This window comes from Saccostrea cucullata, unplaced genomic scaffold, assembly GCF_032062105.1.
Source record: "Saccostrea cucullata isolate Sc308-1 unplaced genomic scaffold, CSIRO_AGI_Scuc_v1 ctg231, whole genome shotgun sequence".
In the NCBI taxonomy this organism is placed as follows: Eukaryota; Metazoa; Mollusca; class Bivalvia; order Ostreida; family Ostreidae; genus Saccostrea; species Saccostrea cuccullata.
The window spans coordinates 265009-278479 of NW_026926599.1; the positions used below are offsets into that span (position 1 = coordinate 265009).

The 13471-nt window shown below is 33.6% G+C and overlaps 1 protein-coding gene across 1 annotated transcript; it reads right to left on the reverse strand.

Annotated features, from left to right (window-relative positions):
- Positions 1–3861: 3861 nt before the first annotated feature.
- On the reverse strand, positions 3862–13163 carry LOC134272205 (gastrula zinc finger protein XlCGF57.1-like). The gene is made up of 10 exons (XM_062754452.1): positions 12699–13163; positions 12367–12467; positions 11835–12006; positions 11185–11317; positions 10822–10905; positions 10621–10706; positions 9973–10185; positions 9187–9343; positions 8374–8539; positions 3862–5232 (listed from the first exon to the last, which is right to left on the reverse strand). Exons 1-10 carry the CDS (start codon positions 13098–13100, stop codon positions 4821–4823), a joined length of 1926 nt encoding a protein of 641 aa, XP_062610436.1. The 5' UTR covers positions 13101–13163; the 3' UTR covers positions 3862–4820.
- Positions 13164–13471: the final 308 nt, after the last annotated feature.

Here is a 13471-nt window from a genome sequence, read left to right on the forward strand (position 1 = left end):
TTCACCTGATCTAGCGTTAAAATCTCCAAAAATATAAACTTCCCCACTATCTTTGTATTTACAGTAAGATTCCTCTAATAATTGAAACAGATCAATGTCAAGTGAATCGTAAAAAACACTATTATTCGGTGGTATATAACAAAATGCTAAATATAAAAAATTGTTGTTGCTGCATTGATTTACGGTACATAGTTTTAACCATACAATACTATCAAAAATAATATCTACTACAGATACTTTGAAAGGCAGTGAATTTCTATATAAAATGACAATACCTCCACCTTTGATTTCTCTTTGTATAACAATTTTATCGTAATTTTCTAACTCAAACGAATCATCTTTACTTATCCATGTTTCACAGAGACAAATGATATCAAATGAATTAATAACTGCCAAAAATTCATCATTTGTTAATTTTTCTAACAGTGAACGACAAACATTCCACGATATAATACTAAGGTCACTTACATTCTCTGCTATTTTATTTCTTTACTAGACTAGAATTAAACATTGTTTCAGAAGGAAGACTTCTTTATAATTGAATATACAGTATTGTATAAGAAATCAATATTGTACAGAACAACAATAATGTCATTTTGATTCAATCAGTTCTTATATCGCAAATATGAAGTTTGTAAACATTTTCTTTTTCCGTCATTGAAATATGAGTAGTTATTTACAATTTTGCAACAAAAAATTTCCGACATCAGAGTTGCCACTCATATTGCTTTCAACATGCCTTCACCCAAGGATGCGCTGTACCAATTTTGGTAAAATTTGCCCAGTGGTTCTTGAGAACAATGTGAAAAGTTTACAGATGGACAGACAGCTAGATGGAAGGAAGGAGGACTACAGGTGATCAGAAAAGCTCACGAGCTTTCAGCTAAGGTTAATCAATAAAACAAAATACATATGATCCAGAATTCGCTGTCAAGGAATTTTCGTTACATCTCTCAAAACTGCCATTTATTTTTTTCTGTTTCACAACTTTAATGAATAAACTTATTTAATATTTTTCTGTTGCTCATATTTAATAATTAATCATGTTTTAATGATTATTAAACAAAAAATTAAACTTTTAATGATCGTTTTTGTAGCAATTTAGTGGACAAACTCTGTGACATTTTTTCATATGGCCCGAAGAAATGAAGGAATAGCAGCAGTAAATAACATCATACCACCTAATTTTCTTGACTCTTTTTTACTGTACAGATTTATTTATTTAATTTACTATGTTTGTTAAAAAAATATAGATAATTTTTAAAATTAAACTATGGTTAAATTTTATGCTTGGGGATGTAACATTTCGTGTCAATTCTGTTACGTCTGTTTCACACCCGCGTTCAGATACAAGAAAGGAAATTTCGATCGTTACAGTCTATTTAAAGTAAGAAGAGATGTCGTAAAACTATTTTAAGACCAGTGAGCTATTCAACTATAAATAAAGTGTTTCTTAATAATCATCGAAATATAATTCCAATTTTCGTGTCAAAATGTTACGTCTGTATATACCTATCAATTATGAATCAACTGAATGACCGAATGACAACATCCTGTTTTTACGACATTTTCTGGTGTCTACTTTCACTTCTGATCGAGACACATGTGCTCTTGTTGGATCAGTGCCAAGAAAACATGGAAGGTGACGGAAGGAGTTAAGGTAGGTCCTTTGTGTGTTACGTCTCTCATTTTTTGTGACTTCAATTTTGACGTAGATTTAAGGATATAATTTGAAGTATTTATAAATCAAATGAGGGTTGTTTTCAAAGAAATGAGAATTAAATTTCATTTAAGATGTAAACAATAAACACTGCTACGCCGACAAAAGAATATTGCTAACTTATTTCACACCATGGTTGGATTGATCGTGTCCATAGTTACATCAAGCCATCCCAATCATGTTTACAAAGATAGGCGTAATTATTGATTTCATTTGCATACTTATTTTATTTTAATTGATTGAATGAAACTTAATAGTGTTAAGGAATAACTGCAGTAACCTCTCTATATATAAAATATCTGAAAATTTATGAAAGATGTAACTTTGACAAGATTTTTAACCATCACAGAATGTGTCAAAGTTACATCACTATTTATGAATGTGCATATTTTTTTTTGTTGATTTTTTTGCGTAAAAAAACTCTTTGGTGTTTTAAGACATGCAAAATACAAGACAAACTTGAATGATGATAGTGTCCAGTATGCTTTGATCCAACATGCTTAAAATATAATTTATGATGTAACATTAGACAACAGTTTTTGTGTCCAAGTTACACCTTTGTGTTAAACTATGTTTTTCATTGTCTTAATGTCTTTCTCAGCAACTTTTTTTTCTTTTCGTGTTACAGATTGGCCCTAAGTTGGATTCTACAAGAAGAGGAAGGGGGGTTGGGTACAGGATGTGATTGAACATACTTTGCTTCAAAGTCAAAGTGATGTCAAAGACATTACATGTATTCCTGCCCCAGATTTTACTTGTCATGGGATCCGTATTTTTTATGTTTTTATAATCTTTAAAAAAATCTTTGATTCTCATCCCAACTGTCTCATATTTATCCCCTGCCTTCATTTTTTTGTTTAGAAATTGATCAAGTAAACAAATATTTCTTTACAATAATTATCAAATAAAAATTAATGTCCCTTCCCGCCACTTCTTTATATCCCCGCTCCGAAGGAATGGGGGTATACTGTTTTACCCTTGTGTTTCTGTCTGTGTGTCCATGTGTCTGTCTGTAACAAATTTTGGTCAGTTTTCTCAGCAACTACTCATTGCAGATGATTGAAATTTTAGCACACTATTTGTTTAGGCATGCCTTATGGTGGGATTCATTTTTGTTCAAATCCAACGTCAACTTCCTATTTATCCATCGTCTCTCCTTACCAAATTTTTGTTGCAGTCTCGGTAACTTCTCATCACAGATGGTTGAAATTTTGGCACACTATTTGTTAGGTATTTTATATGTTTGAATTCATTTTTTGTTTGAATTTGATGTCAACACGAGATGGTATATATTCAAATGAGAGTAGGGGGTATTAGTTACTAGTGAGCATTTTCTCACAGACTTCTTGTTTTAAATTAAAAATTGGATGAGAATCAAAGATTTTTTTTATTTTGGAATGATTGAAATAAAATTGTAAATTAACTTACTAAACTTAGTGGTATTTTTTTAGTTTCCTTTGGTATAGTTTAAATTAAACATGTTAAGAGCTTAGAATCAATCACATTCTGAAAAAAAAAAAATTAAATTGAAGACTTCAGTGTCCACTGTTACATCTCTGAATTTTAAAATGAGGTATAACATTTTCTTCCCTTGCTTTATGTTATTGCAAACTTAATAAAAATATATTTGAAAGCAAGCACATTCCTTTAAAAAACATTTTGCTCAATCCAGGTTAATATTGGGGGTAATTTTTTCTTTTTTGTGCTGAAATATGTGTCCTGTTACATCTGGAACAGAAGATGATGATTTCATAGAAAAGTATTCAGATTTGAGTGTCAAAATTAATAATAAAAAGAATTTTTGTTTTAAAGAAAATAAGATTGGTGTCACAATAAAGAAATGTATTAGTTTTTATTGATTAATTTGACTTGAACTTTAAGTGTCCTCGTTACATCACTCATTCTTAACGAATCTAATTTTAATTGTATTTTAATTTTTTCAAGTCCAACTATCTCGGCCTTCCTAGGTGACTTGGTCCTCATACCATTCTTCAATTTGCAACAATATTTAGAATGATATTTTTAGTCTGAAAAATTGGACACAAAGCTTTGAGTGATGTAACGAAAATTCCTTGACAGCGAATTCTGGATCATATAGACATCATTAATAAAATTTATTTTCACACAGGAACATTGTTAACAGCTTTATTGCAAAGCCAGATATTTATTTCTGAGTTTCAACTTTCTCAAATAAGAAAAATAACAAGACTAAATATATTAAAGGAACACATTTTAAACTTCCATATTTCACTCTAGGAAGGTGGAAAATTAAAATTTCAGACCCCTGAGTGATTTTATTATGAAGTAGCAAATGGATGCACAGTATTCAATTTTTTTCAAAATAGAGATAATCTCAGAATTTGAATCAACATACATGTATTGACCTATGTTGACAAAATTGTTCAGCTTTAGTTTTCAATTCTTTAGTTGTATAACTCAAAATAAAATCAACATAATTATGTTGAACAAAATAATTTACATAAATTCTAGGGCTGTCACAGTTCCAAAATTGTTTGGGTCGGATCAGTTCTGATTTTTTTAGGTTCGGTTTCGGGATTTTCAATTTGGGTAGGTAATGGAATAAAAGCTCATGATTTGTATTTTTTTCAACAACAAAAAGAAAATTTTCATTTAATTTTAGACATAGCAACATTATAAATAGTTTAAAGTAGCTTCCTGACTAGACAATAATTGTACCAAATTATTTAAATAACCTTATAATGGCAATGCACTATCAAATCTCTCGTTTTTGACACCATTTTTATAGTAAATCTATTCTATTGTACACATCCAAACCGAACCGAATTCTGGAAAAACGGAACTGTACCCAACCCCAATTAATTGTTCCGGTTCCGGTTCATTTCGGGTACCTGTGACAGCCCTTTTAAATTCAAATACAACCACATAGTTTCTGTTCCTGACATAAGCCACAATATAAGGTACATCTTCCATGATAATAAATATTCTTATCGTTAAAAATGACTACACTGTCCCCATTAAAATTGAATGTTTTACATTTCATTAATTAATTATAGTTACCCCCTTACTACATTAACGCCTCCCCTTATGAATTCACCCCTTACTATAATAACACCTCCTCCTATGACAGTATAACAGTTTGATTATCCTCCGGTATAACCACATACACAACTTCTTCTCCATTCTCGTCCCCCTGGTAAATGATACTGTCCGAGGGCATGGTAATGTGAGTGGCCTCCCCTGAATACAGCGCTGCTAGATTTGCCGCCGTAGCCTGGGCGGCTTCTCCGTCAGCCTCGAACTGGATCGTCGACACGGCCGAATTAGTCTCACTGGGCTGTCCCTCGTTGTTAATCTCAAAAGGAATAGTGACGTGGGTCTCAACCACTTCCTCTGTGACCCCCTCCTGTGGATTGTCCGCGGTAGACACAGGGATGTACTGTACAATGTTGTTGTCATTGACGCTGGAGGCGGGGGTGTGGATCACCGTGATTACGCCATCTTCCTCTATAGTCTGAATGTTGGGACCATCACTGAAACATCAAAATACAGGTTCAGATTAATGCTGTACATTTTTTAAACAATGTCTTTATCATGTTTATCAGCTATTGATATCAAAATTTGCACGAGTTATTTTCCTTGACACATTATCTCCAAGGATATTATGCATAAATCATCTTTTAAGTTTTTCCTTATAATTCTTTTATTATCTAACAACATGTACTGAAGAATCAAACACTTTTAACCTTCAAAGACAAAAAAGACCTTAACTGCTTCATTAGTTGACCAATTTAAATTTGTGAACAAGGTAGCAAGAGTTATGCTTCCTGTTAAAACCCTATGCTTGCATATAGGCTTTATATGGGCAAATTGAAAATTTTCTCTTACATCAAGAGGTACTGTAAATCACTTTTTATTCGCGAGAACTTTATTTTCGCGTAATTACGCGAGACAGCATGCTTGCGAAAATTTAATTCTCGCGTATAATAGTATTCCTTAAGATTATATAGAGCAATAACCACAATTCGTGAAAATTTTGTCTCGCTTAGTAAGAATCAATGACTATCTCGCGAAAATAAGGTGTCGCAAAAATTTAGTGATCTACAGAATTTCCAAGTTCTATCACAAAGACTCACAAAAAAGATTTCTTTTATGCTGCAAATTCTGTACACATTTCTATATCTTATTCTCCCTGTTTACACCTATGACCTATCCAATATCTATATACAGTCAAACTTGTTTTAAGAGGCCACCTTTGGGAAGTCTGGAAACTGGCCCCTTAAGACAGGTGGCCTCTTATTCCAGTTTGCCCTCGAAAAAAAACATTCGGGCAATGAATAAACAACATTAAGCGCTACAATTAAATTAATAAAATAATAAAACAGGTCAATTTAACAAAGGCTCTTTATGTGTATGTATAATAATTCAAGCTCATTCAAAAAACTATTAAAGAATTAGAATTTTTTAAGGTTTTGTGCATGTTTTTGTTCCTACATATTAGTCAAACAAGAAATACATACAGTGCCTGACTATTATCCTTTTTTATAAAGAAAAAAAAAATACACAAAAATACAGTTTAATGGTAAATAAAATAAAGCATAGAAACTTAAGTACCGGTAAGAATATCTCAATAAAAATTTAACTTGCATATGTTCAAAAATGGTCAGCAGTGTAACCCCCCCCCATTAATTCATCGGCAATTAACTTACTTGCTGAAGTTTTTATAGTTTGGTGAATTTCATTGTTTATAAACCTATCAGAATTTCTATGTAACATAAGACACAGAAATAAAATTAACCAGTTGATCAGAGAGATGTATTGACACAGTTGAAAATCATTCCATAACACAGACCTGTCATATGCAGTAGAGCGTGACTAATCCCTATCGATCGTTTGTTGATAGTGAAATTCACGATATAATCATGCCACATGAAGCACTTTGTTTTCACAAGAGTAGCAATTAGGGCTTCTACATGGAATCAAATTCAAAAGGTGTGAATTTCTTTAGATAGAGGAAAGCATCAATTGTATTTAAGGTAGAACCTATGTCGGAGAAGTCTTTGTCACAAAATTTTCAAACTTTTCATAATGATAAATTAGCACTTGCTTATCAATCAGTTAAAAACACATGACATGTTTCCTGGTTATTAAATGTAGTGCAGCCAGTTAAACATGGAATGATAAATACATGTTGCGACTTCACAATTTCAGTCATTTTAGGGGTACTTGTCATGCAAAGAAGACAACAAAATCCCAGAATTGCTTCTTTAAACATGGTTGTTTTTATTGTCTATTAATTGAACAGTATTAAACCATATTTCCCGAGAATAACTTCTTTTTTATTCAATTGACATATAAGATAAGTCCACATTTTTAAAACTATAGGCAAATGAACTCTATTTATTTTCAGTCAATTTTCCGCCCTACATTTGTAAATATATATCTGAAGTCTTTATCACAATGTTTTCAATTTTGAATATGATAAAGAACATACCCAAATGATTACAAAAAGTGATTAAAATATATACCTTTCCCCTTTACCTAATGAGAGATAGGTTATTTACCGATACTAATATTTTTGACCTTTTTGCACTTACACGGATTTTATTATTAAATGACTGTTCAGGGCTACTTTCAGCTTAAGAATGTTTATAAAAATTGTACTTTTAATTTAAAAGATTATATTTAATAGAGAAATTGTAATAAAACTCTCCAAGAATATGAATAAGTAACAAATAATTATGAAAAGGAATACACATCATTTCATGATAGATATCACAAAATGTACACACAGCCTACAACACGTACATCTTTGACTTAGACACATTTCATCAAGATATTACACTATTTAGTTGGCAACTGACGATTTTTTAAAAAAGAATTTTGCATTCCTTCAAAATAGTTACATACCATTTATATTATTACAGTTTGTTGTATACATGGCAATTTCATCACACAATATAGTCTTGGATTTGTCAACTTAATTAAGGTCAAGATCTATTAAATGAAAGGTGCCCACAGGTTTATCTCATTCAAGAAATATATTGTCATTAAGCATTATATTAAAAAAATATATAAATCGAATATTATGAAGATTATTTCGGCAGGATTTTAAATTGAATTCTGTGAATTTCAAAATGCAGTATTTTCTATCATTTCTATACTAAAGCTGTAAAGTACGGGAAATGACATTGAATTAATTATGACGTCTTAATGGATCTAGCACAGGCTAAGCACATTCACTAGTTATGATGTCATACGACGTAGGTTCAAAGTTAAATTATTTTTATTTTGCAATCGGCGATCTTGAAAAATAATTACAAATTGATCTAACAGATTTTTTCATAAATGCAAACAGAGTTCAGTGTATCTAATAGTAATTTGTTTAATTGCATTAATAGCTAGTTTAAATTGGCTATCAGGATATAATTATCCAAGCGATTGAGTTTAAAAGACACAATAGAATCACAGCAAGTGACGAAATGGCTGCCTATTACAGTGTCAATAAGGCTATGGGTGGGGAATTTGAGTGGATGCTGGCCGTGTTACACAGGTGGCCGTTTATTCCAGTTAAAATATATAGTAAAAATCGTCGGGGGGAACTGAAAGTGGCCGCTGATGGCAAGTGGCCATTGATTTCGGGTGGCCGTTAAGACAAGTTTGACTGTACTTACAGTGACACTATCTTGGTCCTGACTGGTTCCTGCATGTGGATCTGTTTGATGTGTCTGTTAAGCTTGGCTTTCTCTAGGAACCCCTTACTACAATAGTCACACTGATGTCTGTAGATTCCGTCGTGATTGTCAAGGTGACTCTGTAGCTTGAACTTCAGGCGGAATCCTGTAAAGAAAATACGTGTAAGTGTGCATCCTATTATAACTGTATAGGTGATTCCGAACTTAAAGTATTGAGAAATAACTCTGCTAGGGTATAATATATTCCATGTCCTAATATTACCAATTCATTTAAAATGTATTTATAACAATGCTTTTTTAATATCATTTAGACAAAACAAAGTAGGAAAGACCCTCCTTCAAAAAGACACACTGTCTGAAAATCAAAAGCCTGAAGGGTTTCAATGGCATCAAACACGAAAACAATTTTAAAAGATCTGAAGATTTTTTCTATTGCAGATGCATCCACTGACACATTTGGTCACAGTGGCGATTTCGCCTAGCCAATCACTAGATGACAATCCAAGAGCTCTTTGCCATAATAAAATTGAGGATATTCCAATGAAATGGACAGTGGCTGGTATGGCAGTTCCTTACCTTTTACCACAGATGTGACAGATGTGTGGATTCTGCCCTGTGTGGGAGTTCCTTACCTTTACCAGAGATGTGACAGATGTGTGGATTCTGTGTGTGAGTTCCTTACCTTTACCACAGATGTGACAGATGTGTGGATTCTGTCCGGTGTGGGAGTTCCTTACCTTTACCACAGATGTGACAGATTTGTGGATTCTGTCCGGTGTGGGAGTTCCTTACCTTTACCACAGATGTGACAGATGTGTGGATTCTGTCCTGTGTGGGAGTACGTGTGGAACTTCATCCTCTCCTTACTGACGAAGCCCAGACCACAGTATTTACACTTATAGGGACGTTCTCCTGTGTGAAGACGACGGTGACACTGCATAGCTCCCATCTACAATAGAAAATAACTCAAATAGACTTATATCTCATATTAGACATATAACTGGTATAATCTTATAGATGATGTTAAACTAGTAGCTGATAAAGACGATGTAGATTTATACAGTAAAACTCATTTAGTGCAAACATGGATATTGCAAATTGACGGATATAGCGAAGTAACTTTGGATCCCAAGCTTTTTAAATTTAACAAATTCATTATACGGATATATCGAATTACAGATATAGCAAAGCAATTTCACAGGCCCTGATGATTTCTTTATAACAGAGTTTTACTGTACTTGATTTTAGACTTAAAATCAATATTTTAATCAAGAAAACTCACCAAAAAAATCTTCAAATACATTTTTTTCATTGAATAACTGTTATCTCATTATTTTTTTGTTTGGATAAAATTTATGTTTACAGGAAAAATAAAATTTAATATCATAAATAAATTGTAAATTTTGGGACAGCAACTGTTTTAAGTCAATCAAAGTAAAAAAGTGTATATTCCTCATTAACTCATTTATTTCCTGGTCTGGCTCAACCAAAAAAAAACAAAGATACTGAGACAACAAAGGCGGTAATTAATTTACCCAAATCACAAAAAAATATATCCGGTGTTAATGACTTCCTCACCTGAGTGAATGCCCGATCACAGATGTCGCAGACGTAGGGTTTTTCCCCGGTATGTCGTCGGCGGTGACACTTGAGGATGTTCTGCTGGGTGAATGACATGGGACACAGGTCACACTTGAAGGGCCTCTCTTTACTGTGGACGCGGCTGTGCTTCTGTAGATCAGCCTTCTCAAAGAACCGCTTACCACACTCCTTACAAACCTCATTACGAATCTGATGAAATGGACAAAAATACTTCTTTTTTATCACATGCAGAATTTTTTATTCAAAGATACAAACATCATTGCAAATCTGACAAATGACCAAAACTAGAGTTTTAAAATCTTATTTTATTAGATATTAAAATCACTGCTTAAATACTACTGGCAACAAAATACATTGGAATTTCTGTCTAGATATCATTGTATGAAATGGATTTCTGCTAAATTATTTACACTTAAAATATTCTAAATGCACAATTCATGTAAATGCAATAGATTTATTAAAAAAAAAAAATGAATAGTATCAATACAAGTATTAACAAAATGTTTGTGAAAATTTCAAAAGTGTTGAAACATTTGAGTCCTACTGGATTTAACAGCAAGAACAAATGTTAGGATCAGCAACTGCTGAGATATTTTAGACGGGTGATAACTGTTTGCACCTTACCTGAGTGTGGAGATATTTATGACGTCTGAGATGAGATAGCTGAATGAAACGTTTTCCACAATCCTGACATTCGTATGGACGCTCACCTGCATTATAAAGCAATATAAATTTGTACATTCATGTCATAATTCTTAAAAAATTTTAATTTGAAATCAGCAAAAGTGTATATTATACAGATTTCTATATTAAAGTACTGTATACCTGTATGTATTCTGATGTGATTCTCCAAACTCTTTTTCTCCCCGAATCCTTTCTGACAATGTGGACACACAAATGGCCTCTCTCCTAAATAATCAACAGTTTGTTTATTAGAAAATCAATACAGAGTCAAACTTTGTTATTTCGTTCTCAAAATGACTGGGAATAAAAACTTTGAGATAGCTGATGGCTGAGATATTGAAGATAAAATACTTTAAAGAATAATGGGTTGAGACTTCCAAATCACTTCAACATATTCACTGAATTCAAAATCTCAAGTGTTCAACATACCAAAACTTTAACCTGAATGTATAATCAAAACTTATCCCTGACCTTTGATTATCTGTATGTTTGACCCTGACATACCTGTGTGCTTGACCATGTGTCTCTTTAGATGCCCTTTATTGTAGAACTTCCTGTCACAATGTTCACACTGGAATTCTTCCACCTCGTCCCCCTCCGGAGGGTGACAGAACTTGACATGCTTCCTCAGGGTGTCCTGATAAAGAAGAAAGAGTTGTTTCTCTTGAAATGTTCATGAAACAATGTGATGAACAAAGGCATTTTAAATGTGCTCCATACATTTGTAAGGAAGCAAGAGTTATCTTTCTTGAAAATTCATGCCCATGTTCTACTATGTATAATACAAGGTACACAGCACTCAGTTAATCTATCTTCATAAAATTCCCATTTTCATGCTTACATAGAGGGAAAAAATTACTAAAATCATGAATGCTGAACAATACAGTAAAACTCGTTTAGTACGAACACGGATATAGCGAATTTACGGATATAGCAAAGTCATTTTGAATCCCCAGCTATATAAATTTAATGAATTTCTTATACGGTTATAACGAATTACGGATATAGCGAAGTGATTTCATAGGTCCCAGCGACTTCGTTATAACCGAGTTTTACTGTATTCACACAAGATACACATCTTTATTCTTAAAATAAGGACCATGTTTCAATGTTTCATATTCCTCAATATGTCTACTTTCTACAACACAACTGACCTTGTCCTTGTACGACCTTGGACAGACATCACACTTGTACATCCTAATCTTGGTGTGGGTCATGATGTGCCGCTTCAGGTGGGTGATCTTAAAGAAGCGCTTGGGACACATACTACACTGGTGGATTCTATCTGGTACCTCTGTGTGGGTCCGCATGTGGATCTGGTACAACCTGGTGTAATTAAACAGAAGTTAATGTAATTTAACAGAGGTTAATGAAAGTTGTTATAAACAGATCAGTGCGAGAAATGGCTGATCACAGGGTGGCAACAATAAATCACTACTCATCCCTGGTGACAAGTATGATATCATACTCACTTGTCTCCATGATGATTATACTATGGAACTTACTTCAAGTTAAGTTGATCATGTGACAATTATGTATCATGTGACTCACTTGACCTTTGTGTATCATGTGACTTACTTGACCTCTGTGTATCGTGTGACTTACTTGACCTCTGTGAATCATTTGACTCACTTGACATTTGTGTATCATGTGACTTTCTTGACCTCTGTGTATCATGTGACTTACTTGACCTCTGTGAAGCTCTTGTCACAGTATTTACACTTGTGACTCCCACTCTCGTCCACTGGTATAGCGTCATGCCTCTCTCTGTGTTTGATCAGATATTTCTACAAAGAAAACTTAAAGGTTAAAAATAAAACTCTTTAACACATTTCAAATTTTTTCCTATGCATTATACTCAAGCTTAGTTATTCAGAAGTCTTTCACACAAAATGTACATCTTGTTCTTACATCCTTAAACAACTCATTTTTCTAGCAAGAATATCACTATTGATATAATACACACTTCATATATGTGTCTACATATTTCAAGTTCAAGCAAATTTAAGTATATATACCTGTAGTGAGAATCCCTTTCCACAGAAGTCACAGAGCCAGGCCTTCTCTTCCGTGTGGATCTTCTCGTGTTCCTTCATGGTGTAGTAATACTTGAACAGCTTCCCACACACACTACAGCCGTACCTCTTCTCAGGATGAGCCGCCGACACATGTCTCTGTAACTTAGTGTACTTATCAAACCGGGTCGGGCAGAACTTACAGGGAAACGGGTCATGCATGTAATGCTCAGCCTCCAGGTGTACATCAAGGTCCAGGACGGTCTGGCAGGTGGTGGTACAGTGTGGACAGGCGTGCTCGCCGAACTGTTTGTGTCGGTTGTCGTAGATGACGTTGTCGGGGCTGACACTGTCCAGGGACTCCGTCCTCATCCCAATGTCCCTGACCTCTCCTTCCTCCAACATGTCACCGGTCAATGTGCTGTCCTGACTCTCCTCATTCTCAATCTCCTGTAAACAAACAAAATACAAATTTACCGTATATACTCGCCTATAAGTCGGATTTTTGGGAGTTAATTTCTGGTCCAAAAATCTATGTTCGACTTATAGGCGAGCTATGAAATGAATGGTTTTATATGAGGTCAGTCCTATGATATATAAGCTTATAAAATACAACCGACTTATAGGCGGACCGACTTATAGGCGAGTATATACGGTAAGACAAACGTGTACTTATTTTATTAGTCAGAATGTATCTGTATGAAATCTACCTTTTGTCATGCATAATGAGAAAAAATTTTCCCATTTGTTTCCTTTATATAAGCAATTATTTTGAT

Bases quoted from the DNA above. Each gene is read 5' to 3' on its own strand.
- LOC134272205 (XM_062754452.1), bottom strand. From the start codon at position 13,100: ATGTTGGAGGAAGGAGAGGTCAGGGACATTGGGATGAGGACGGAGTCC. The intron at 10,906-11,184 runs GTATGTCAGGGT...TTGATTATTTAG, and splicing joins ACACATGGTCAAGCACACAG to GAGAGAGGCCATTTGTGTGT. The intron at 5,233-8,373 runs GTAAGTACAGTC...TTGATGTTTCAG, and splicing joins AGGACCAAGATAGTGTCACT to TGATGGTCCCAACATTCAGA.